General features: G+C 35.7%; 1 protein-coding gene across 12 annotated transcripts in view; it reads left to right on the plus strand.

Moving 5' to 3' along the window:
- Positions 1–25,757, plus strand: part of SOX6 (SRY-box transcription factor 6) — a 712,355-nt gene that overhangs the window by 283,229 nt on the left and 403,369 nt on the right. For all 12 annotated transcript variants that reach the window (XM_040258270.1, XM_040258272.1, XM_040258273.1 and 9 more), the window contains one exon: positions 16,465–16,705. In XM_040258270.1, the coding sequence (XP_040114204.1) occupies positions 16,469–16,705 (237 nt within the window). In that variant the 5' untranslated portion in view covers positions 16,465–16,468. The remainder of the gene's footprint in view (positions 1–16,464; positions 16,706–25,757) is intronic.

A 25,757-nucleotide genomic window follows, 5' to 3' on the forward strand; every position in this document is an offset into this window, starting at 1 on the left:
CTTTCAGCTTCAAATAGTGCTAATAGTGCTTTTAGGCTACACATGGAGTAGATGAGTGTGGGTCATCTTTTTGAGCTGTGGTAGAGTTAAGAATACTTATTTTGTGATAATGAATTTACTAAAATACCGAGCAGTCAGGCTAGCATATCTATAACTCCTGAAGTTGACTTTCTAAAGTAAATTGTGATGAGACGAGAGGTAAACTGTTTTCTCAGCTTGTGAGGATGTACTGGGGTAGTACACTAGTAGGAACTTGATTTTTAGAAATAAAAAATGGTGTAAAATAAGAAACACTTTTAAGCATTTAAAGTTTGGGGCCAGGGATTACTGACCCATCTGTTTCTCAAATAGAAAAGCAAATAATCAAGCGTTGAAAGGTTTTGGTGCATTTTAAGACTTTATTTACTCTCAAATTAAAGCATATTGAAATGCTGCTTCTCTTTAAAAGTTAATTCTGAGACAGTGGGTACAGTCTTGAAAGTTTAGGACTGATTTCTTTGAAAATCAAGGAAAAAGGCTAATAGTAGGTAGTCTGAATGGGTACCCAGAGTCCAGGATACTCCATTATCCTCACAAGTACAGTTCTCAGCAGCAGATATGGTATGCTATGGTATGCTATGGTTTCTTCTATGTGAGTGATTCCCTCTCATGCTACCTCTTTGGGGAAATAGTATTTCCTGTATTTTACCCTGTTGACATGGTCCTAGTCTCTAGTCTACTTTGGTCTGGGTCATGGGTATATTGGCACTGGAAAATGATTCCATGGAACTTTTATTTATTGTGATTTGTAAAAATTCGGAATCTTGTCCTTTCAGAATTTTGTTTGAGTCAAACTCCTTTTCTGTGCACTTTTATTTAAAGGAAGTTACTGTTCATTTAATACCCACTGAATACTAAGTGGTACTAGCACATATATTAATTTAATCTTCAGGAAGATGTGTTGTTTCTAATTTTACAGTATGGGGACAAGGAGCCTCAGAGAGTTAAGTAACTTGTCAAGTTCACAGATCTAGTAAATGAGAGGTCCGGGATTTAAATCCCTACTCTAAATCTTTTTATGAATCCACATTTTTCCTTCTGGCAGTAGATTATGTTAAGACTGGTAGCAGTTTTCTAGGTCTAGGCACTGGATGGACGCAAATAAAAGATTTACTTTTGAAGAAATTAAAAAAACTAATAGAGAAGGCATATTAAAATGTTTCTATTTTGGGAGATTGTGAGGTGGTGCTTATGTGAGAAGAAGAAACAAAACTGGATAAATAGTGTAGTTTTTTTCTCATAGCAAAGCTTGGGAAAACTAGAACTTCAGTGGCTTGATAGGTGTGCATATAGGTACTTGGTAAAGAACCCCTTAGTGTGCAAGACAGTCAGTAGTCATACTTGTCTTCTATAACGATAATGCAAATAATTCTGTGCAGTGATCCATGGAAACATTGGATTCTAATACTCTCCTGGAATGGTTTATGATAATATGTTACCAGCAAGTGCAAGTGTGAAACTTGAAGCAAATAGCTATAAGGAGTAGGGAAGGGTGGCGGAGGTAGTAAAAATACAAGATAGCAGTACTTTCTATGTGAAACCACACTTGTAGGTGTATATTAAAAATGTGGAAATTTGGGTTAGCAGTGAAAACCTTTCTTCAACTTTCACAGTTATAATTTATAAAAATGAATGCCCTTGTGTATGAAATTCTTCTGGCCTGCCCTGCCAGAAGTTAGGATGTATGTAATGTTAGACGGTTGTCAGATTTTAAGAGAATATCTAAATTAACTCTGCATTCCTACAATGAATTCTAGGTGGGTGATGTATTAAAATGTATACCGCTTAAGTACTTCTAATTTTCCCTCGAGGCTCTCCTTAACACCCACTTTTGCAGTGAAATAGCTCCAGTTGTATACGATGCTTCTGGTATGGCTTTTCTGGTAAGAGCTGTAGGGTAGAAATTGGGTCTCATACTTATCTGAACCTTTGAAATGAATGGGAATTGACATCCTTATTTTATCTCACAATTGTCTCTATTAGAATATAGTTAAATGCTGTTCATCTAGGTTAATCAGAAAAAGCATGCTAGGGCAAGCATTTTGTTGTTCAGTCACTCAGTTGTGTCCGACTCTTTGCGAACCCATGGACTGTAGCACGTCTGTCTTCCCTGTCCTTCACCATCTCCTGGAGCTTGCTCAAACTCACGTCCATTGAGTCGGTGATGCCATCCAACCATCTCATCCTGTGTCATCTCCTTCTCCTCCTGCCTTCAATCTTTCCCAGCATCAGAGTCTTTTCTAATGAGTCAGCTCTTCGCATCAGGTGGCCAAAATATTGGAGCTTCAGCTTCAGCGTCTGTCCTTCCAGTGAATATTCTGGATTGATTTCCTTCAGGATTGACTGGTTTGATCTCGTTGCAGTCCAAAGGACTCTTAAGAGTCTTCTTCAACACCACAGTTGTCAGGACCATGATCTTTCAGGGGAAGCATAGGTCATTAATAACCAACAAATATCTATTATAAGATTTACTGTATGAAAATGACAGTGAATCTTTAAGATTTGTATTCCAATAGCTGTGACTACTTCTGTAACCAATTTCATTGTCAAAGAGTCAGTTGGATTGGTTAGAAGGTTACCTGCTCTCCTTTCTGCTCCCCTCTCTCCTTTTACAGTTCTCAATCAGTAATTGAGTACCTTGAATCCTAGAAGTAGAAAGGAAGGAAAAAGGGGAAAAGGAAAGACAGAAAATTCTGTGACTATGCTTGGATTAAATATCTAGAATATCTAATTTGAATATTAAAAATAAAGTTCTATAAGAAGTATATGAACTAGTAAAAATTCAGATAATTGAAAATAGTTAATTCATTTAAGTTAGATTTATTATCAGTTACCCTTAATTCTAATAGCATATTCCCTGGATTTAGATCACTTGAGTTTAAATTCTGCCTTCCGTATTTACTAGGTGTGACCTTAGGCAAGTTTTAATATTTTTTAAATAAACATTTTCATGCCTTGGTTTCCTTTTCTGTAGAACAGGGATAATTTATGTGCGTTACCTAATTGTAATTGTTTTGAGGGCTAAGTGAGATAAGATATGCAACAGTGCTCAGCAAAAGGAACTGATACTTTCTAAACATCTAGCAAATACTATTTGTGTATCTCTTCAATCATCTCTTCAACATCTATCCATCCATTCATAGCTGTTCATCTGTCTGTCCATCTATCCATCTTTTTGAGTGTTTTTAACAATAGATTGATGATTTGTTTTCCCACAGAATATGTAGAACTTTTGAAGTAAAAAATGAATTTAATTGACCAGGGGGTGAGGGAAGAGGAGACAGCCCTGAAGAACCAAGTTATGTGCAGAGATCTGGAAGTTTTACTTTAAATCCTCCTGCTAAATGAAAACCCTAAATTTATTTCCACCAGTTCATTTAATAAAATTTATATAATTAGGCAAATATTTATGGAGTGTTTTCTTTGTGTAAAATATGTACTAGCTGCTGTGGGAATACAGAGAAGTCTAGTATTTTGTTCTTTCCTCGGAAAAATTTATAATCTGATTGGGATTACTGGCTCAGGTGGTAAACAATCTACCTATAATGCAGAAGACCTGGGTTTAATCCCTGGGTTAGAAAGGTCTCCTGGAGAAGGGAAGGGCTACCCACTCCAATATTCATGCCTGGAGAATTCCATGGATAGAGGAGACTTGGTGAGCTGTAGTCCATGGATAGCAAAGAATTGGACATGACTGAGCAACTAATGCATAAAAATATAATTATAGTATATATTTTAAAAAGATTGTTTAAGATAGTATGCATTGTGTTGAATGGGTTATAAAAAATAAAATTTCAGGGTATTTATTAGAAGTGACTAGAAGATGGGTGGATCTAGTTATCTGGAATAGGCTCAGTTAGTTTCCTAGTGATAAGAAAGGAAGGCTAAGGAAATAGGGAAAGACAGGCAAAGCAAAGGCTGGGAGGTAGCAATTAAGTGAAGTCTGAGTGTATCAGTCTACAAGAGTAGAAGGTTAAAGTGTAAACTACTAGAAGATAAGCTTAGAAAGAATGATTGGATCTGGATGGAGGGCCTTGAATGCCAGAGTCAGGAGTTTGGACTTTTTCTGTCATCAGAGGAGAGCCACTGATTTTTCTTGATCAAGAGAATGGCTTAATACTGGGGGTGGCAGTAAGACTGATTTGGAGGTGGAGATCCTGAAATTAAGGATATCAGTTTACAGTCTGTTATAAGAGTCAAGGTATGAAGTATAATAAAGCCCTGTACAAAGGTGATCATGAGTATGGTAAGAAGGTATGAGTGTGAAAAACATTATTAAGAAGAGTTGACGGAGCTTAATGACAGGCTGGCAATGACGAGCAAGGATAGAAAAGAGGAGATAGATTTGGTGTTCGTGTTTTGAACTTGGATGATTCTGAGCACGATGCTTCCCTGGGTGTGAATGAATGAGGGAGGGTGTTGAGGAAAAGAATGAATCTAATTTTTTAAAAATTATTTATTTGTTATTTTGACTGTACTGGGTCATTGTTGCTACACATGAATATTCTCTGTGTCAGACTGAGGTGGGCTACTCTCTAGCTGTGATGCACAGGCTTCTCATTGTGGTTGGTGGCTTCTCTTGTTGTAGAGCGCAGACTCTAGGGTGAGGAGGCTTCAGTAGCTGTAGTACACGGGCTTAGTTGCCTTGCAGCATGTGGAATTTTCCTGAACCTGGGGTCGAACCCATGTCCCTGCATTTGGCAGGCAGATTCTTAACTGTTGATCACCAGGGAAATCCGCTATGAATCTAATTTTAAGTTTTGTTGAATATGACATAGCAAGTACATCTTGGCATAATCTTGATATACTTTTCTAGCAGTCATTTGAGGATTGTTGTATTTCACGGAGATGAGAGAATTCATTATTGGGAATATAGATATAAAAATAATAATTTAGATATCAAGGAATGAGTTGTTTAATAAAAAGGATATAGAGAAAGAATAATATATGGGTTGGCAGCATTAACATGTGAGTGGCATTTTCTGTGATTATAGAGGTACCTTAATTAAAAAAAAACAAACTATTTTCTCATCTCTCCATCCTTAATTTTCCCTCACTCTTTCCTCCCCAATATTACCATTTATCTACAATGTGTTGTGCAATATACTGAGCCCTGGGGATCCGTTAATAAATAAGGTAGTCATAATCCCTATGCTCATGGAACATATAGAAAAAACTTAAAAAAATAAAATGAAATCTTTTAATGTTTTCTGTTTTCTTCCACTTATCTTAAGCTTTTGGTAACATTTATATAAGCATTTGTCTCCATGGGTCTAAAAGATATTCTCTGACAACAGATTTGTCTTCTTTTTGTGGACACTTTTTATTATTATTATATTGTGAGGAATATTCTGTAGGATCATAATTTTAGGAATATATTACTCATCACTGAAGTTGAAAAATACTGATTGAACCACATGACCCACTCCCACCTCCTGCCACCCTCTTTGCAGAGAGGTTTTTATTGTGTCAAGGTTATAAGTAAGACCCTTTGAAAAAAGAGCTTTTTGGCAAGATGAAGGAAAAAGATCTTTGCTTTTAGAACAATCTTACTTCTCACATTCAGATTTCTCTTAATGATATGAAATTTATTTCTAATTATAATAAAACTTATAACTGGACTTCAGACTTGCCCTTTCTCCTATTTTTTCTATCTGTATTCTGCTTTTAATTTTGCCGTGAAGTCAACCCAGTACCTTCATCTCACCCTTCTCCACTCTTTACTAATATAACAGAGGAATGATGGCCATTTCAGATTTATAAAGAATGAAAGTATCCTTCTATGAAATGATCTGTAAATATCTGAATTTAAATGCTGAGATTCAGGCTCAGGGAATCATATGTTGTTGACAGTTGCTAATTCATTACACTTTCACTCTTCGCTGTGCTTCCCCTTCTCCTTTACCTGATCCATTTTTGATTTAGAGGATTATACCTGAGATTATTTAGAACAGAAGTATCAGGTAAAAATGGAATATCAGTTCAATTCAGTTCAGTTCAGTCGCTCAGTTGTGTCCGATTCTTTGCGACCCCGTGGACTGGAGCACACCAGGCCTCCCTGTCCATGAACAACTCCCGGAGTTTACTCAGACTCATGTCCATTGCGTCTGTGATGCCATCCAACCATCTCATCCTCTGTCATCCCCTTCTCCTCCTACCTTCAGTCTTTCCCAGCATCAGGGTCTTTTCGAATGAGTCAGTTCTTCGCATCAGGAGGCCAAAGTACTGGAGTTTCAGCTACAACATCAGTCCTTCCAATGAATATTCAGGACTGATTTCCTTTAGGATGGACTGGTTGGATCTCCTTGCAGTCCAAGGGACTCTCAAGAGTATTCTCCAACACCACAGCTCAAAAGCATCAATTCTTCGGCACTCAGCTTTCTTCACAGTCCAACTCTCACATCCATACATGACTGCTGGAAAAACCATAGCCTTGACTAGACGGACCTTTGTTGGCAAAGTAATGTCTCTGCTTTTTAATATGCTGTCTAGGTTGGTCGTAACTTTTCTTCCAAGGAGTCTTTTAACTTCATGGCTGCAGTCACCATCTGCAGTGATTTTAGAGCCCCCCAAAATAAAGTCTGTCACTATTTCCACTATTTTCCCATCTATTTGCTATGAAGTGATGGGACCAGATGTCATGATCTTAGTTTTCTGAAAGGCTGAAGCTCTATACAGTCAGCAAAAGCAAGACTGGAAATATCAGACATTATATATAAAATATATTTTTCTGTTAAAAAGGAGGACATTCTTTTTTATTAAAGTATAGAATTGATTTACAATGTTCTAGTTTCAGGTATACTGCAAAGTGATTCATATGTATATATACACACATATATATGTGTATATGTGTGTGTGTATTCTTTTTGTATTATTTTCCCTTATTGGTTATTACAAGACATTGAATATAATTCTCTGTGCTATACAGTAGGTCCTTGTTTATCTAGTTTATGTATAGTACTATGTGTATGCTAATCCCAATCTCCTAATTTATCCCTTCCCTGTTTCCCCTTTGGTAGCTGTAAGTTTGTTTTCTATGTCTGTGAATCTATTTCTGTTTTGTAAATAAGTTCATTTGTGTTCTGTTTTAAGATTTGACATATAAGTGATATCATATGATATTTGCTTTTCTCTGCTGACTTACTTCACTTAGTCTGATTATCTCTAGGTGTAATTTATGTTGCTGCAAATGGCATTATTTCATTTGTTATGGCGGAGTAATATCCCATTGTATGTATGTACCACATCTTACTTATCCATTCCTCTGTTGATGGACATTTAGTTTGCATTCATGTCTTGACTATTATATACAGTGCTGCAGTGAACATTGAGGTACATGTATCTTTTTGAATTAAAGTTTTTGTCTTTTCTGGTTCAGGAATGGGATTTCTGGATCATATGATAAGCTCTAGTTTTAGTTTTTTAAGGAACCTCTATACTGTTCTTTATAGTGGCTGCATCAATTTACATTCCCACCTTTTCTCCACACCTTCTGCAGGATTTATTATTTGTAGACTTTTTGATGATGACCATTCTGACCAGTGTGAGGTGATACCTCATTGTAGTTTTGATACACATTTTTTTTAATAATTAGCAATGATGAACACGTTTTAATTCAAAGAAGGACATTATTGATGAGGAAGAAAATTCCTATGTTAGGAGTGTTTTGAAATGGAAAGATAGTTTTTGTCATATTGGAAAGAATAATGTAAATCTGAGTGCTTTAAACTTTGAGTTAGATATAAAATCACTTTAGTAATACCTTTTTAAAAAGCAGTTTGGCTGGAGCAACATCTATATTTATATAGATTACTTAGGAATTTTCAGCATGCGGGAAAAACATGTCAAATTTTCAGGGCTTTAATGCTAACCCAGCTTTGGGTTACTGAAATCACTTTCATAGTGGGCCAATCTGGCCACCAAATTTGGATAAGAATTCCAGATGCTGAGTGTCTCAGCATAAATAAAAATTGTGGACATGTACCCAGTGTTTGGTTATTTTTGTAAACTTGGATAGAGATAGATACCAAGTCAGTTTTGTGAGGTGAAATTTTGACCTCGGAAATACAAATCACTTTAGAAGACAATAATAAGGCATAACACTTTCATTTTTAGGAAAAAATAAGACAAAAGCTTTTGAAGTTTGAATAATACCTGTCTTTTTCAACCTGCTGAAAGCTTTCTAGGCTAGAGAGAAATATCTGAAAGGGTAGTTTTTATAATGGTCCTACTGCTAATATAAACTTAACATTATCAGCAGAGATGGCACTGATAACAGTTTGTAAGGCCTTATACTCTGGAAAGTTGTAGTGCTCTTGTTAGTATTTGTATTCATTTTTTATTAATTGGTCTTTCTTATTGTTTTCCATTTTAATTTACTGTAAGACTAATAAATCTTGTTCTTAAATAGCAGATTGCGTTACAGCATTCAGCATTAAAATGCACTCCTTTTTGGGGGAAGCCAGATAGATGTGTTTACTCTGTAGAGAGATTTAGATTTGATTTTTTGTTTTCTTCATGGTAATTATGTTTGCACTTTGCTGATCACTAGTTGTGCATTATTACAATGGAAGGTGACAATTTGATTGTCTTCAATTGGAGAAACAAGTAATTTTATATTCACTAAGCTGTCAGGTAATACTAACTCACAGTACTAAGAGCTCCTGGCAATGTGGCTTGGCACCTATATTTAACTGCTTTGATGCTTGTGTAACCTTTGCTGAATCAGAAATACTTTGCCTGCTGGAAATGGTTTTCAGTGTTGTACAATGAGGTTTTCATTAAGTAGACAAACTGAAAATGAACTGCAAAGCCACTGTTGTTTCTCTCCTCCCTTTTCCCCTTGTCCCTCCCCCTTCTCCTCTCCTTCTCCACCCTTGCCTGTTCCCCTCACGCTTCCTCTTCTTCCTAGTCTTTCTCCTCTTATTTGATAGGAACCTGAAGTTTATACCTTATTTCATTACATAAAAGAGAGAAATTGCTGGCTTGCTTTATTTAGCTAAAGGAGAACCTCAGAGATTAGCTTCCTTACATACTTTTGCTCACTGATACCATTTGTGAGCCTTCACTTTTTGAAACTACATAGTATCAATGTTCATTTTTCTCTTTTTTCTGGCAATACTGAAAAGTGAAAATAGAGGTGACAGCTTCCTACCTACCCTTTCTCTCTGAGAAGTTATTGTTCTGGTTTATAATTTTATTGATAATTGGACAAGATATCCTGCAATTGGGCTTTCATACTTGTGGATTTGTTTCAAGCTGACAAAGACATATTTGGTATTACCTTAAGAACTATGGTTCTCATTTCATGTGAAGAGGAGATTCAAAGTGAATGTATATAAATAAGTTCATTTTACTATTATTTTAGACAGCTTTCTTTCACTCAAGCCAAATAGAAGTCTTTTACTTGAGGGATAAAATCATTGTGTGTGATTAAAATCCTCTTAGTAAGTATATTTATAGTAGCCATTGTTTGGTTTTTCTCTTATTGTTAGGTGACTGATTTTATTAATGTATTCTAGACCTGGCTTTCCAAAGCAAAGATCTCAACAAGTAATTGGTGGATTAGCTTTGAGAAAAATTCAATATTATTTCTATCAAGCAAAAAGTATAGAGGTTACATGAAGGCAAGTTGTTTTGATCCCAGGAAGAAACTGGATACTCAGAGACACGTAATAATTATAGGTTTTCCATAGGCAATCCGTCAGGCAGGCCAGTCATTAGGCTGGTTGCCTGCCTCTTCCAGCAGATACTAACCAATTAGACAGAGGTGGTTACGTGATGTAACATTATCAGGAGAAACAATTCATGAGTCAAAGCATTCCAAGACATATGAGCTCTAGTCCAAAGAACAGTCTTAAGCTATATAAAGTGACAGCAATATTGTCAGCTAAATATAAACTCTAGAAACACAAACTTTGATGACTTGAGAAGAATCTGTTCCAGGTAGTCCCTGTTTTGTAAGAACCTCAGAAGGCCTTTGAAGACAATTTTGGAGCTTTGGTGTGAAAAATTAGAAGCCTTAGATAAGTCAAACTCCATTAATTTAAGCCCTTTCTTAGACATACTTCAAGGACTTCAAGGCTTTTTCATTTGCCTCATCACTACTGATTTGACAGCTAACTCAAATTAGTGAGTTTTCTTCTAGCAGATATTGTCTGTATACGTTACCATATATATTCTGAAAGAGCCAATACAAACTTTAAAAGATAGGTTTATAACTCTCCAGGGTAGCTCTGAAAGCAGTGACCTTTTTCATGGAATTTTCTGATTTGCTATTAAGGAGATGGAAGAGGGAGAAAAAGCTGGCCGAAGTATAGGGAAGTTTGGAGGTAGAGTGAGGGACAGGTGCTAGTGCTGGATAAAACAATACAGAGAATCAAAAACAACCCTCAGGCTCTACATGAGTGAATTGCGGGTGGGTGGAGAAAAGTTTAAAAAGGTTTGTCTTAATTTTAATGTCTGAAAAGGGGCCCTCCCTCGGCCTGTCGCAATACTTAAAGGTGGAAATTAGAGGTTCAGGAAGAGGGTTTTTAAATCACTCTTTGCCTTAGGCTGGGTGGACTGGCATCTTTTGTAGGGGTTTCTGGGTATTGTGCATTTTGGCAGCTGAACATATCTGTTACTCATGCTCCTTAAAATGAGAGGCCCTGTGTTATATTTTTGGAAAATTAGTTGTTTATTTCTCAGTATCAAATCAATTGCAGCATTAAATTAACAGTGAAGTATGTGACTGAAATAAGTCTACCTTGGTAGCCTGGGGCTGAGTTGCAAAAATAAATGTGAATGTTGGCCTGAATTTTTAATTTTTTCTTTAAATAAACCAACTATTAAAATGTTGCTTTATGTTAAAAACAGGGCTTCTTTTGAGTAAATGTAGCACACCTAAGAAATGAATGCCATTTGATAATAACCTTAGAAGTAATGAAAACATTAAAAAAAAAAACAGGTTAAAATATTGTTCTAATAAATTCAGTGGTTTCTTTGGATAATTATGTTAGTCCCAAATGATAGTATTGAAGTGAATTTTTTCCAAGCAATGGTAAAAGGGAGAAAAAAGCAATTTCAAGTGACTGTGCCTTATGAGAAAGTTGTTTTAAAAATTCCTAACTTTTAGACATAAAAATGACTTTAAAAAATAGCACTACCAAATAAGAAAGATTTAAAGTTCTAGAAAGTAAGGTTTGTCTGAGATAGAATACTTAATGTGTAGATACCCAGTCCTCACCATTTTACCCAGTCTTGGACCAACTAATCTTGATTTCTTGTTAAAGAATATAAAATAAATTTACTGTCTGAGTAGGTTGATAATGGTCTAAGCATTCAGATTTTATCCTGGAGTTTTGGAATAAAATAATAATCTTCCTAGAAGCACTGTTACTGGCTTCCTAGAAAACTTTATCAATTACTGGGGCCTTTATCTCCTACCATCTCATTTTCAGAAGTCTAAGCCCTGAAGTTCTTCCCAGTGGCTGGCATCCTGGGAATTCACTTGATCTGCTGGGCAGAGACATTTCAAACTCGGGGAACACATGATGGGAATTTAGTTTTATGTGTCCCAAAGATATGTAATTCTCTTTGGAGATTTTACTTGATAATAGCTATGCCCCAGAAAACCATCTTGTTTAACCAATGTGATAAGTTGACAATGTAGTTTTTCTCTCTGATTATAATGTACTCTGTGTAGTCAATACACTGGTACCATGTGAGTGTAATTTCCTCTTTTATTTTATCTCCAATGCACTGTATTATAAATAAACAGTTAAAAAAAACACCAAACAAATCTGTTGCATCTCCTTTTAAGATTGTACCACTGTAGACACTTGTTCTAGTAAAGTAGAATTGGGCGCATTTGATTGCATTTAAATTTTTCATGCTTCAGCAGTTTGGCTGGGAGCACAGTAAAGAAAAATCCCATGAGCGAGGATAGTTTAGAATAATAGAACTTGATTTTGTGTATTATAGCGGCAACATTTGTGCTGCTTTAGTTAGGGTTGTGTCAGCACTTCCATTATAAACCCCTGTTTTCAGGGGGTATATAGCTAGGGAGTTTTTTTTTTTTTTAATACAAATTAAAAAAACAATTCATTTGAATGATTTTTAAGTTATAATAGTGCAAAAATAAAACAAAGTTAAGTCACATAGAAATTGACCATTTTCACAAAGATTTTAATTCTTTTGCTTATTAGTTGTATATGAAAGTGAAAGTGAAAGCCACTCAGTCATGTCTGATTCTTTGTGACCCCATGGGCTATACAGTTCATACAATTCTCCAGGCCAGAATATTGGAGTGGGTAGCCTTTCCCTTCTCCAGGGGATCTTCCTGACCCAGGGATCAAACCCAGATCTCCCTCATTGCAGGCGGATTCTTTACCAGCTGAGCCACAAGGGAAGCCCATTAGTTCCATCTGGGCAGCAGCTAAAGTAAGATACTATTCTAATACACTATGGGGGTGGAAGTTTTTGTAATGGAAAATTACTGATATGAGGATTAAAAATAAAAATCAGCATCCCATGTGATATTTTAAAACATTAAAGCAAGTGTATATTTGATCTATGAGTTTCTAAAGAAGAGTAGCCATGGTGCAAAGATTATAGTGAAGGCATTACCAAAAGTAAAGTATCTCTGCAGCTTCCTCAATACAGTTTAGTTGGTCTAGTGAAAGGGAAAGCTAAAGTAAAGAACTGAGATAAATGAGAAAGTAATCGGAAAATTGAAGGATTCTATAACAAAATACTTGTGCAAAAGTAGTCAGTAAATTGAATCTGAGACATTTAATTTAAGTAAATCTAAGACATTTAATCGGAGAAGGCAATGGCACCCCACTCCAGCACTCTTGCCTGGAAAATCCCATGGACAGAGGAGCCTGGTGGGCCGCAGTCCATGGGGTCGCTAAGAGTTGGACACAACTGAGCGACTTCACTTTCACTTTTCACTTTCATGCATTGGAGAAGGAAATGGCAACCCACTCCAGTGTTTTTGCCTGGAGAATCCCAGGGACGGGGGAGCCTGGTGGGCTGCCGTCTATGGGGTCTCACAGAGTCAGACACGACTGAAGCAGCTTAGCAGCAGCAGCAGCAAGACATTTAATAAACTTCATTAAAAAAGAATTTGTGCACATTTTCCTTTTAAAAATGCAACAAAATCACCATCTAAAACAAAAAGCTTTAACAAAACTATCAGTAAAAGACAAACCTGAAATAAGCCCAACATTTTATCAAAAGGAAATGTCTACAATGAGGCAATACCTAGCTAAAAGAACAAGTCACCTTTTTTCTCTGCTAACAACATATTGAGAACTACAGAAACACAAGAAATTAAATAAAATGTGATATGGAAAGTATTCTTGGAATAAAAAAGGTTAATTTCTTTCCTAAAGGGAAGGATTTTGAAGTTGAGTGAGCCTTCCTTGGTTGTTAACTATTATGGTCTATCCATTTCTCCTTGTCTCTTAATGAAGTTGGGAACTGAGGATGAACAGTCAGATTTAATATAGCTTTTTGTTGGCAGCCTATATTTTATTTGCAACCCTGATACACATTTGTATTTGTAGGTGCAAAATAAAACACAGATTGTGTGATGTTATAAATTGATAGCTTTCCTGAATGGTCACTGGAGGAATCACCAGAAGACTGTTGATGAAGTAGAGGTGAAGCCTTTCCTCACTAATTGTATTCAGCGTGTAATTTCTAAACTTCCCTCTGAATTTTGATTTTCAATTAACACTCCCCATTTGAAGATAATTTTCTATTTAATGTAATTGCAGGAAATAATTTATTGGCTGATTAAGACTGAGGGCCCAGCCTTCCTTAAGAAAACACTCTAACAAACCAGCCTTTAAACTCAACCCATGGCTTTGGACAGATTTCATCTATTTTTACAGCTGCATGGTTGTGTTTAATTAGGATTGTGCACTATTGTTCATTGGTGCAGTTTATAGTTGAAATTATTCTTAAGAGACTTTTCATTTTGGGTTTTGTGTTGTGATTAATTTATACTAAACCAACAATCACAGATATTGCTATTGGAAGGAGCCAAGTCACTTTATAATAAGAGGATGTTTGTTGGGGAACTAAAGTCACTGAGTTCTGGATTATGACTTTCAATTGTATTTAGCTGTTTTAAAAAGCAGCAGTAAATTCATTCTTGTGTCTTTAATGTGAATGATTACATTATTGGTACTGTTATTATCTGAACTATGAAAACACTCTTGTTAATGGCAAGCTATTGATAAACTTGCAGAACAGTTATAATTTGCCTGGTTTTACTATAGTGATTATGAGGCTAGTGAAATAAGTTCTAGATGATTCCGATATACTAAGAAGCATCCTGTGGTATCATTTTCTGTAAGTTTATATACATTTCTCCACTTGTCAGTATTGAAAGAAATTAATCAAGGATAGTCTTAACTAATTCTTTGATATAGTACTCTTTAGAACATTTCACCTTTTTCTCCTCAAAGAAAACATAGATATACTTCTGTACTTTCTTTTCTCCATATTATTTTCTAGTATCAAGTCTAATAGATTATTTTTTTACCATTTATACAATGATTAATAAAGTAGGTATCAGCATTTTAATATGTTTCAAAGCACTTCAAAAGCCTGTAATACTTTTATTTAGAACTGTGCATAATTAGATTAGCTGATCTTATATTAATTTTTTTCACTGTAGGATACTAAATCTGAGCCCCCTCATTAATTGTGAGAAATTTAGCATTAGCTGTTAAATCCTATGTGAAACATGGGCTGCTACATAAAAACTACTGTTTAAATTGGAATTAACTTAATTATTTTTCTTTGCACTTGATATTTCCTTCACTGCAATATTCATGAAAGCATGTGACAGATTTGTAAATTTAACTGTTAATCTCAGATTTCTAGACCCTTTAATCAGTATTTATTTGTCTGTAGAAACAGTACTAGCAAGTTAATGATTTGCTAATTTGAAAAATGCTCATGTGGTTTCCTATGTTAACTGATTTGTGCATTTTTTAAAAAATGGTATGAAATCAATTAATGTTAAAGAGCAATTAAGGTGGAGATTTTATTCCTTTCGTTACACAGCAATTTTAGAGCTAAATAAGCTATAAAACAAAAACGTTGTAAAGTTTTAGAAAAATATTCAGTTGCCTCTTCTTTTAAGTTATAAACTTTTAGTGACTTTATTTCTAGCACAATAGCTAAGAAAATCATCTTGATGAAATATTTTAAAAGGTTTGAAATTCTGTTTAATAATCATGATTTTCTGATTGTATATGAAAGTACAGAAAGAAGACCTTGTGTTGATTGCAGTTGATGTTTACTTGTAGATACATAGAGAATGTTCAGTAATTGTTTTTGGAGTTTTGAAAATATTATGCGTAATAGGCACTTTACTGGGTTTCCCAGATGATGTTAGTGGTTAAGAACACTGCCTGCCAATGCAGGAGATACGTGAGACAAGGGTTTGATCTCTGAGTTGGGAAGATCCCCTGGAGGAGGGCATGACAGTCCACTCCAGTATTCTTGCCTGGAGAATCCCATGGCCAGAGGAGCCTGGTGGGCTACAATCTGTGGGGTTGCAAAGAGTCAGACATGACTGAAACGACTTAGCATGCAAGCACTCAGGCATTTTACTATGTTCATAGTAGATGCTTTGAATCTTATATATACTTTCTAATATAAAACAGAGGCATAGTTATTTCATGTACTCAATTAAAATGTCACAAAATTGCCTTAAGAATAATCTAGTACCATCAGCCACTCAATCAATTTGTCACTTAAAAGTTTATAGCAGTTGAGACACCTTGAAGGTCTTTACAAAAAGATCAGGTTGGCACTAGTCAGTGTTAAGCCTAGTACTCATTAACATAAGGTGTAAACTAAAGATGTCTGGATCAAGTTTGTTTAGGATTTTCATCATAGATTACTTTCTCTCCTGATTATATTTTCCTACATAGACTTCCTTTGTTTCTATGTAAAGCATAAGAGAAATTTGGATGCTTGTAAATTCATTCTCCCAACTGGTTCATCTGCTGTTTATTTTTTCTTTTTATTTTTTCATTTTTTCTATTCATTTTTGTTGTTGTTATTGCTAGCCATCAACTAAATTACTCTTAATAATCTAGTAGGGAGAACTGAGAGGAAAATACACACATACATATACTATACATTATGAAAACTCATTCCATAATACTTTCATTTGTGGATTGGTAAAGAAGAAAACTGTACAGCAATTACTGGGAAGTTTGCTGAGTTAAAAGCAAAGAGGAAAGTGAAACAGATAAGCTAGGAATTCTTTTTCAGTGATTTAGGTTAGATCATAAATATTTCTGAAGTCAGAGAACTTTCCTTTTTTTCCGAATTAGTCAAATATAAGTGATGGTTTATTCTTTTGTCATTGACAGTCCTTTTAAAAATCCATGCTGTTTCCTTGTTTTGTAGAAGAATGTCTTCCAAGCAAGCCACCTCTCCATTTGCCTGTACAGCTGATGGAGAGGAAGCAATGACCCAAGATTTGACCTCAAGGGAAAAGGAAGAGGGCAGTGATCAACATGTGGCCTCCCATCTGCCTCTGCACCCCATAATGCACAACAAACCTCACTCTGAGGAGCTACCAACACTTGTCAATACCATTCAACAGGATGCTGACTGGGACAGTGTTCTGTCGTCTCAGCAGAGAATGGTGAGCTTTTAAAATCTGGCCACTGTCCCTAAACGTGTCTGTTATTATGGGCTCATTACAAATATGTGTTTTAGAGAAAGCTCAAAATTTGTAGCATTAGAGTTATTTGTATTCAGGCCTTGGTGGCTCAGATGGTAAAGAATCCACCTGCAGTGTGGGAGACCTGGGTTCAATCCCTGGATTGGGAAGATCCCCTGGATGAGAGCATGGCAACCCACTCCAGTATTCTTGCCTGGAGAATCACCATGGAAAGAGAAGCCTGGCGGGCTACAGTCCATGGGGTCACAAAGAGTTGGACATGACTGAGTGACTAAGCACAGCATAGCACATGAAAACAGCCACCATGTCTATTATTAATATACTACTAGTTAGTGGGAAAATTGGAAAATGGTTTGTGGTTTAGATTTTGTCCATTATTAGGTCAACTTGCCAAAAGGGATTTAATTTAATTTTGAGGAAAATTTGGTTATCTTATTCTTTGATTCTCTGTGTTTAAGATAGTGAACTTAATAATAACACAAAATAGGTATGATCCAATAAAATGTGGTCGTGTGTTAATATGGAAAAATTATAATAAGCAGACATACCTATGTGAATGAGGTCATAGAGTGAATACATCTTCAGTAAGGAAATGCAAGTATTTATCATTTTTAACAGTCATTCTTGATTAATAATAAAGCTTTTCTCACTTATGTGCCTACATATTAATTTCAAAAGGACATGCAAAGCTCCTAAGTATCATTCAGTCAAACTGCAGGATTTTGCCCTAAAGGTAGAACAGCATCAAATACATGCAATGTATTAGCCTACTTTCTCACATTAAGTTCTACCTGTAACCATTAAAACAGGCACCGTAATAAGCGACATTACTTATCTAGTTTAAAGCAAAAGTATTCATTTTTTTTAGCATTTATAACTGAGTGAAATCTTAACATATTTTATTAGATTAGGAATTTTAAACCCTGTTTTACGTGTCTTAACTCTTGGTTAAATTAATGAAAAATATTTTAAGTGGGAAATGAAGAAAAGTTTTAACCTTTAATAAAAAATTAAGTAATATTTAAAAATGCCTTTTTTTATATTTAAAAATTCTTGCTCTATTGTCTCAAAACTAGTTCAAAGACTTAATTCCATAATTTATGGAAGCAGACATTTTCTTTTTCAGATGATTTCTCAGTCCCAATTAGTACTCTGAAGCAATAGGTGAGAAATCGAGAATTGGACTACACTAACTGTTCTAGACCAACTTTAGATTCAAAGGGGATCATCATTATACAATTAGACTCACTGGAAGATTTGTTTTCCTTGCATAGGGAAAAGAAAAGATATGGGTTGGAAAGATTGTTTGGGACCAGTTATCCAACAAGATCTTATATTCATAGATAACTTTATGGAAGTGAGATTTGATCCTAAGCAGAATAGGAAGCCTTGAAGTGTTTAAGAACTTTAAAAAGAGAATTTCTGACTGTATTATGAATAGATGGGAGGGAGACAGAGTGAAAGGAGGAAGATCTGCAGGAAAGCTATTTGAGAAATCCAGGTAGAGATGATGGTGGCTTGGATTAGTGTAGAGGCAGATCAGATAAAGAGAAGGGATGGGTTCAAGATATATTTTAACTTTTATGCCAAATATACTTATGGACAAATCAAAATAACTACACTGGAAAATACAAGTTGAGGCAGAAATAATACAGTTCAGATTTTACTTCTTTAGAGAACTCTTTACATTTTTCTTAGTAAAATTTAGTTTGTATATTAGCAAGTGCAAAATTGCTTTGGTGATTTAGTCTCAAAGTTTTATGATCTAATATTTTGTCAGAAAATAGATATTAATAATTTGCTTACCAAATTTATGTTAAGTGGGATTTATGGTAGCATAAAATAGTTTAAGCATACAAATATGTTATATAAACATAAAAGAAATCATATTTGCTGGAAATGTTTTCAAACTTTCATTCTCTTCTGATATCAATCATTACTTTCCACTGGAGCCTTTGTATATTCTGAATGTCTGGAAGCCAAAATATTTTGTTTTAGCTCCCACTCTATGGTATTTCCCAGCCGTGTATATGGTATAATAAAAGGATTTAACAATTGGGAAGTAGCAGCTGCATTTGGAAATTCCCTTTTGTGCTCCCTTTTCATTTGATAGATTCAGTAATGTATAACAAGTGTAACATCAGACCTGTAATGACTTATACCCCAAGGATCATATCACTGACCAAGTTTTCTCAACCAAGCAAAGGAAAACAATAGATGGATTTTAGGTTTCTGGACAGTCTTGCAAACCTATATATAGAGAATATGAGTGCTGGGGTACGGTAACTATGCTGCTGCTAAGTCACTTCAATCATGTCCGACTCTGTGCGACCCCATAGACGGCAGCCCACCAGGCTCCCCCGTCCCTGGGATTCTCCAGGCAAGAATACTGGAGTGGGCTGCCATTTCCTTCTCCAATGCATGCAAGTGAAAAGTGAAAGTGAAGTCGCTCAGTCGTGTCCGACTCCCAGCGACCCCATGGACTGCAGCCTACCAGGCTCCTCCATCTATGGGATTTTCCAGGCAGGAGTACTGGAGTGGGGTGCCATTACCTTCTCCAGGGTAACTATGGTTAGAGTAAAATTTAATAAACACTTAGCCTCATTCCACATTCAAGTAAATTAAATCCAGAGTAGTTTTTATGAAGTTAAGTGAAACTTTTAACTCTCTTCAGTGGATCGTATTTGTTATACATTGTAATTGAACCTGGTAAAATCAGCATGGAGCAATAGGAAACAACAGAGTGTCTGGAGTGGAATGGGTGAGGGAGAGAATGGCATGATATCAAATCTAGGTGGCAGGCAGATGACAGGTACTACGGGGTATCATAGGCTACAGTGAGGTGTTTGGTTTACTTTAAGTGAAGGAGGAAGCCACTGGAAGATTTTAAGTAGGACACTACCATGATTTGATTTATTGTATTTTGAAAACATCATATTAGCTGCTGTGTACAGAATGGATTACAAGAGATGACACCAGAAACAAGAGCACTTATTAAGAAAGCCGTTGCAATAGTGCGGGTGAGAGTCTGATGATGAGTGAAAGAGGGGGCAGTTAGGAAAGTCATTCTTTGAAGAGTTCGATAGAGTCTGAGGATGACAAGACTCACACAGAGGGTGAGTAGGATATTTTATGTAATATATACTTGGGTAGAAATTTAGTCAATAATATTTCATAACACAAAGTAAAGTTGATGCGACCAGGGCGTGGGGAAAGATAGGCAATGCTCCGGCACCAAGAGTGTTCCATGTGAGGGCAGAAGCTTTTTGCCTAACAAAGAGCTGTTTACAGGTGACTTCTGGGGTAGTTATGGGAATGTGGTCTAGATACCAACATTGTCTCGTATAAGATCCCCAAAGTGACAGGATTGTAAGTGGGACCTCGTGCATGCATGTGTACCTGTGCACTTGCATGCATTCTCATGTTATACATCTTAAGAAAAATGGGATTATATGCATTTGGCTTTTAATTACTAGTCTAATTAAGTAGAAATAATCATACTGGACCCTCAGGTCCAGATATCAGAATCCCTTATTTTAGAGACCTATTTAAATTCCTGAAAGTTTTATCTCTTAGATAAGTTTTTAAAGTAATTTTCCACTATAAATAAAAGATGTTAATAAATCCTTAGTTGCAATTTAAAGAAAATAATAGGCATATTGAGATATTTAATAAATAACCGTTGGGAATAATACTGCTTGCAAACAATTTCTCCTCTCTGTCTTTCTTGCTTTCAGTTCAGCAAAGTTGCTAATCCACTCTGAAGCATTCTATATAGTTCGTTTTGAGTCATAAAAATTCTGGTGTGGATTTTGTACCTTTTCTAGAGTGGAGCTGTTGCCATTACATAATAACATAGTCTAGGAACTTTGAGTGAGGATTTAATCCTTTCCATTGATGCTTTATATTGTGAGAAGCTTTTAGAAGGTTTCTGATTTTGTTACTTTTAAAAGATTTTAAAAACTTGAATTGTCATGCTTTTGATACGATTTAGTCAATTAAGGTAGTAGGCAGCACTCAAAATTTATTTCCTCACTTTTATTGAGACTATGCTTTAGAAAATGTAGTGAAACCTACTAGTTCTTCTGGTTCAAACCATGTGTGAGGTTTATATTCATCTATTTGGTACCTGATTGGGTCTGTGAAGTACTGGGGAAAAAATACATACACTAGCAAGGTTTAGACTTGAGAAATTTAGTTATTCAGTTCACTTCAGTTCAGTTCAGTCGCTCAGTCATGTCTGACTCTGCAGCCCCATGAATTGCAGCACGCCAGGCCTCCCTGTCCATCACCAACTCCTGGAGTTCACGCAAACTCACATCCATCGAGTCGGTGATGCCATCCAGCCATCTCATCCTCTGTCATCCCCTTCTCCTCCTGCCCCCAATCCTCCTCAGGATCAGAGTCTTTTCCAATGAGTCAACTCTTCATATGAGGTGGCCAAAGTATTGGCATTTCAGCTTTAGCATCAGTCCTTCCAAAGAACACCCAGGACTGATCTCCTTTAGAATGGATTGGTTGGATCTCCTTGCAGTCCAAGGGAGTCTCAAGAGTCTTCTCCAATACCACAGTTCAAAAGCATCAATTATTACCACTCTCATTTTGGGATTTTTGGATATCCATTTGCTTTAAGTAAAATTCAAACCTAGACTTCTGTTAATAAGTGAAAATGTTCCTCCTTGCCCCTGAGTTGTGAAACATTTTCGAGGAAGCCCTATGGAAGATTTCCCATTTTCTATAACTCTGAAACTATATTAGCACACAGTATTGTCCATCTTTAAATGTATCTCAGAAACATAATGACAGAAATTTACTTACAGTTTGGACCAAAAAATAAAGCTATATTTTATGGCATGGTGCGAATAGTGAAATAGACAACTAATGCTGTCTAGATCAATGTGTCAACATTCAGTTCAGTTCAGTTCAGTCGCTCAGTCGTGTCTGACTCTGCGACCCCATGAATCGCAGCACGCCAGGCCTCCCTGTCCATCACCAACTCCCAGAGTTCACTCAGACTCACATCCATCGAGTTAGTGATGCCATCCAGCCATCTCATCCTCTGTTATCCCCTTCTCCTCCTGCTCTCAATCCCTCCTAGCATCAGGGTCTTTTCCAATGAGTCAACTCTTCGCATGAGGTGGCCAAAGTATTGGAGTTTCAGCTTCAACATCGGTCCTTCCAATGAACACCCAGGACTGATTTCCTTCAGGATGGCCTGGTTGGATCTCCTTGCAGTCCAAGGCACTCTCAAGAGTCTTCAACACCACAGTTCAAAAGCATCAATTCTTCGGCGCTCAGCTTTCTTTACAGTCCAACTCTCATATCCATATATGACCACTGGAAAAACCATGGCCTTGACTAGACGGACCTTTGTTGGCAAAGTAATGTCTCTGCTTTTTAATATGCTATCTAGGTTGGTCATAACTTTCCTTCCAAGGAGTAAGTGTCTTTTAATTTCATGGCTACAATCACCATCTGCAGTGATTTTGGTGCTCCCCCAAAATAAAACCTGACACTGTTTCTACTGATCACCTTTATATATGTACACCTTCTTTATCATTCCTGCTATTAAAAAATATATTTAATACTATAAAGCAATTATCCTTCAATTAAAAAATAAATAAAATTTTAAATTATATTAAAAAAACTTTCCTAAAGTGACTCATTTAAACAAGCTGATTATTAATACATCTTTCTAAATATACTTTTTGGAAAAGTTTTCTTACTTAGCTATTTTCAAAATCTTTATCATAAGTAGAAACATTGACATGCTCTGGAATAGCTGGCTTTTCCCTCCTTGGGCAAGAAGGAATCAGGTATGCATGCTGATTAACACACTCCAGTCATTAACATGTGATTATGTGGGCTGCATATTGAGCACCTGCCAAAATATAAAAACCCAGTACTTTGCTATATCTGTGTTTTGGATTTCTTTTGTATTTTGATAGCTCAAGGAAAATCAGACCCCTGTATATATATTTTTTCAGTATAATAAACTTGTGTGTATATAATGTTTTCAAGGAGTTGGGATATGCTATGTTTATTTTTATTTTAATCTTTGAGGCTGTATAAGATCCAGTAACTAGGGTTTGCAGAGCTCTGACTGTAACATGAATCTCTTAATGAACTCCATCATCAGCATTCACTTACAATTTGCAGCATTCCTTCATGTTCATAAGGATTATCTTTTCTGGGATTCAGCCAATATTCCTCAGATTTGCTTTATTTTTGCATCATAACTTTATGTGTCATAAATATTTTGTTTTCATTTCTTTCAACAATATGCTGTTAGTGTACACCTCATAGTGATGTTAGGGCTGCTCCTATGGTTTGATTTTTTCCTATCCATTATTCATTGGCAAATATTCCTTCAAGACCAAAGTGTAGCTTAGGACTTATAGCATTTCCAGACACTTAGGAAAAGTCACTTGTGGATAATTATTTAAAATCTAATTGATTACTAATAGAAAATCTGGTATAATCTAGTCTAACAGAAGAGCTTGATTGAATAGGCCTATTCTCTTCAGGTTTTATTTTCTTGATGGATTTAAATAGCATTTGAATATAGTAGAAGATTTAAAAAGTAAGCTTCTTGTTAAAATTGGTCAGTATCAATCATTGGAAGCTGATCTTAGGATACCAGTAATTTTCTGATTAAAGCAGAATTTCACAAACAAATTTCAGTCTATAGGTGATTCTGATTAATGTACACTTGCTTGTGCGGAATTCCTTCTTGCCCAGTGATGACTTGGATACGTAACTGAAATGAAACACCATAACTTGAATAATGAAATCTGCACATTTCTATAATACTTCTAAGCAGCATGGTATGGAAAGAAATATACATGTGTATATATAGCATGCAGTTAACTATTTACATGACCAATTTGAACTTTTTCAAGATTAGAATGAGATATGAATCTTAAAGTCCTTCTAGATCAGCATGAATAAGATTTTGGTGAATATTATGGCATATTGTTTTGGGAGGAAAAAGCTGGGGTTGTGTTTGCACTCCTCCAGATCGACCTTCTTAGTTTAATTTGAAGAGAGTTACTTTCCATAAAGTCAACTTAACATGACAAATTCTGGTACCACCATTTATTTGGAGATGAGATTGTAAGGGCCCTCTTTGATTATTGAGTCAATCCACCTGCACTAAGCAGGAAAGACCCTGCTTTGTTCCTTCCATGAACGTATCTAATCTTTTTGGAACACATCTAATGAATGTGCCTTAATTACCTTCATATATAAATTATCCCACTGTTTGTCCTCTGCAGTAAGAACTTTTCCTTGCTTTCCAAGAGAAATGTAACCTTTTAAAAGATGAACAACTTCAAGCTATTATTTCTTTTGTTAATATAGATTTCAATGTGATGACATATTTATTTTTTATACTATTAACCTTTTAAGCATTATTTTGGCATTACAATAGCTCCATGACCTCTAGGCATTATTTTTCTAGATGATGCAAATTAAGTTCAATAGTAATATCTCTGTGTAAACATCTTCAAATCTAAAGTATGAATTACAGATTTTTGCTAATAAAAATTGTATAATCAGGTAAAAATTAGAAATGAATATTTATGCATGTCACCTGTCTTATTTATATTTCATTAGTGCCCTAGAAAATGGGAAACCCTATTTAATAAAATGATTAGAAATTATTTTGTAGAGTTTGCTTTGATTATAATTTAATCAAATTTTGGGGTTTTTTAAATCTAATTTTTACTGCCAGTGTACTGAGAATACCTAGAATACAATAGTTTCAAGTTCATCAAACTTTTGGGAACAAATGTGCACTCAGTCAAGCATAGATAGTTTATGGTGTTACGCATGTTAATTGCTTAGTCTTCCCCAACTCTTTGCGACCCCAAGGAGCGTAGCCTGCCAGATAGGTGCCTCTGTCCATGGAGTTCTACAGGGAAGAATAGAAGAGATTAGTTTACCTTGAAAGACTAAGAATTAGGACTTTTTCTTTGGAAATTAGAGTTATTTAGGAATTAATTGGTTCATTCTAGTGGTTAGTTAGTAGTTTCTCCTCTGTTCATGGAACTCTCCAGGCAAGAATACTGGAATAGATAGCCATTCCCTTCTCTAGGGGATCTTCTTTGACTCAGGGATCAAACCTGGGTCTCCTACATTGCAGGAGGATTCCTTACCATCTGAGCCACCAGGGAAGCCCAACTGTGGGCCAGCCAGAATTAATCTAAAATAATTCATGAACAGATTGAGGAAACTTTTGCTCTTAAATTCAGAGTTATTATCTGGCCTTCAGTTGTATAATTTTTTTGTACCTAGTGTGCTTCTACCAAAATGCCTTTCTTGTTTTTTGTTGTTACACTGATATATTTTATATGTGAACTTGATTAAAGATGATTATATATTTTGCTTTCTGAAATTGACAGTAAGATTGGAGTTTAGATTTCCTTTTGGCTACTATTTTCTTGGATCCATGAGGAATGACACTGCAGGGTAAAGAATGAATCTGAATCTGAGTTTTTGGATTTGGGGAAATTAACAGAGAACAATAAAAATTTACACCCCTTTGTTACTCAGAGAGAAGGGATGGGCTTTATGATTATAACTGAGCCATCAGTTCAAGGTTGTGTGTTGTTTTTAGGTAGAGCAATCACAACCTCCAGACGGTGGGGATATTTGCCACCAGATTAGACTTTTACTTGCTGCTTTGTAGTAAATTAGCAATAGTTTTGTGCATAGTTTTCCTTTTTCTAGAAATGTAAAAACATTATAAGCAATGTAGGCACTGAAAAATCATTTTTGATTTCTTTACTTGCTCTACTGTGAAAACTTAAATCAGAGAGCTAGAGATAAAAAATTTTCTAGATTACAAACAGTCTTGTTATGCCATTATATATATTTACTTGACATATTAGAAGGAAATTAAAGTTTTTGTGGTGAAATTCTCAAAATTATGAATTTTATTAGGGCAAGATCCTAGAGAAGAGAAGAGATTGTTGAGTTCACAGAGTGGCTGGGAGGGCTCAGTGTGTAA

The sequence above is a fragment of the Oryx dammah genome, unplaced genomic scaffold (genome assembly GCF_014754425.2).
Source record: "Oryx dammah isolate SB20612 unplaced genomic scaffold, SCBI_Odam_1.1 HiC_scaffold_17, whole genome shotgun sequence".
Classification (NCBI taxonomy): Eukaryota; Metazoa; Chordata; class Mammalia; order Artiodactyla; family Bovidae; genus Oryx; species Oryx dammah.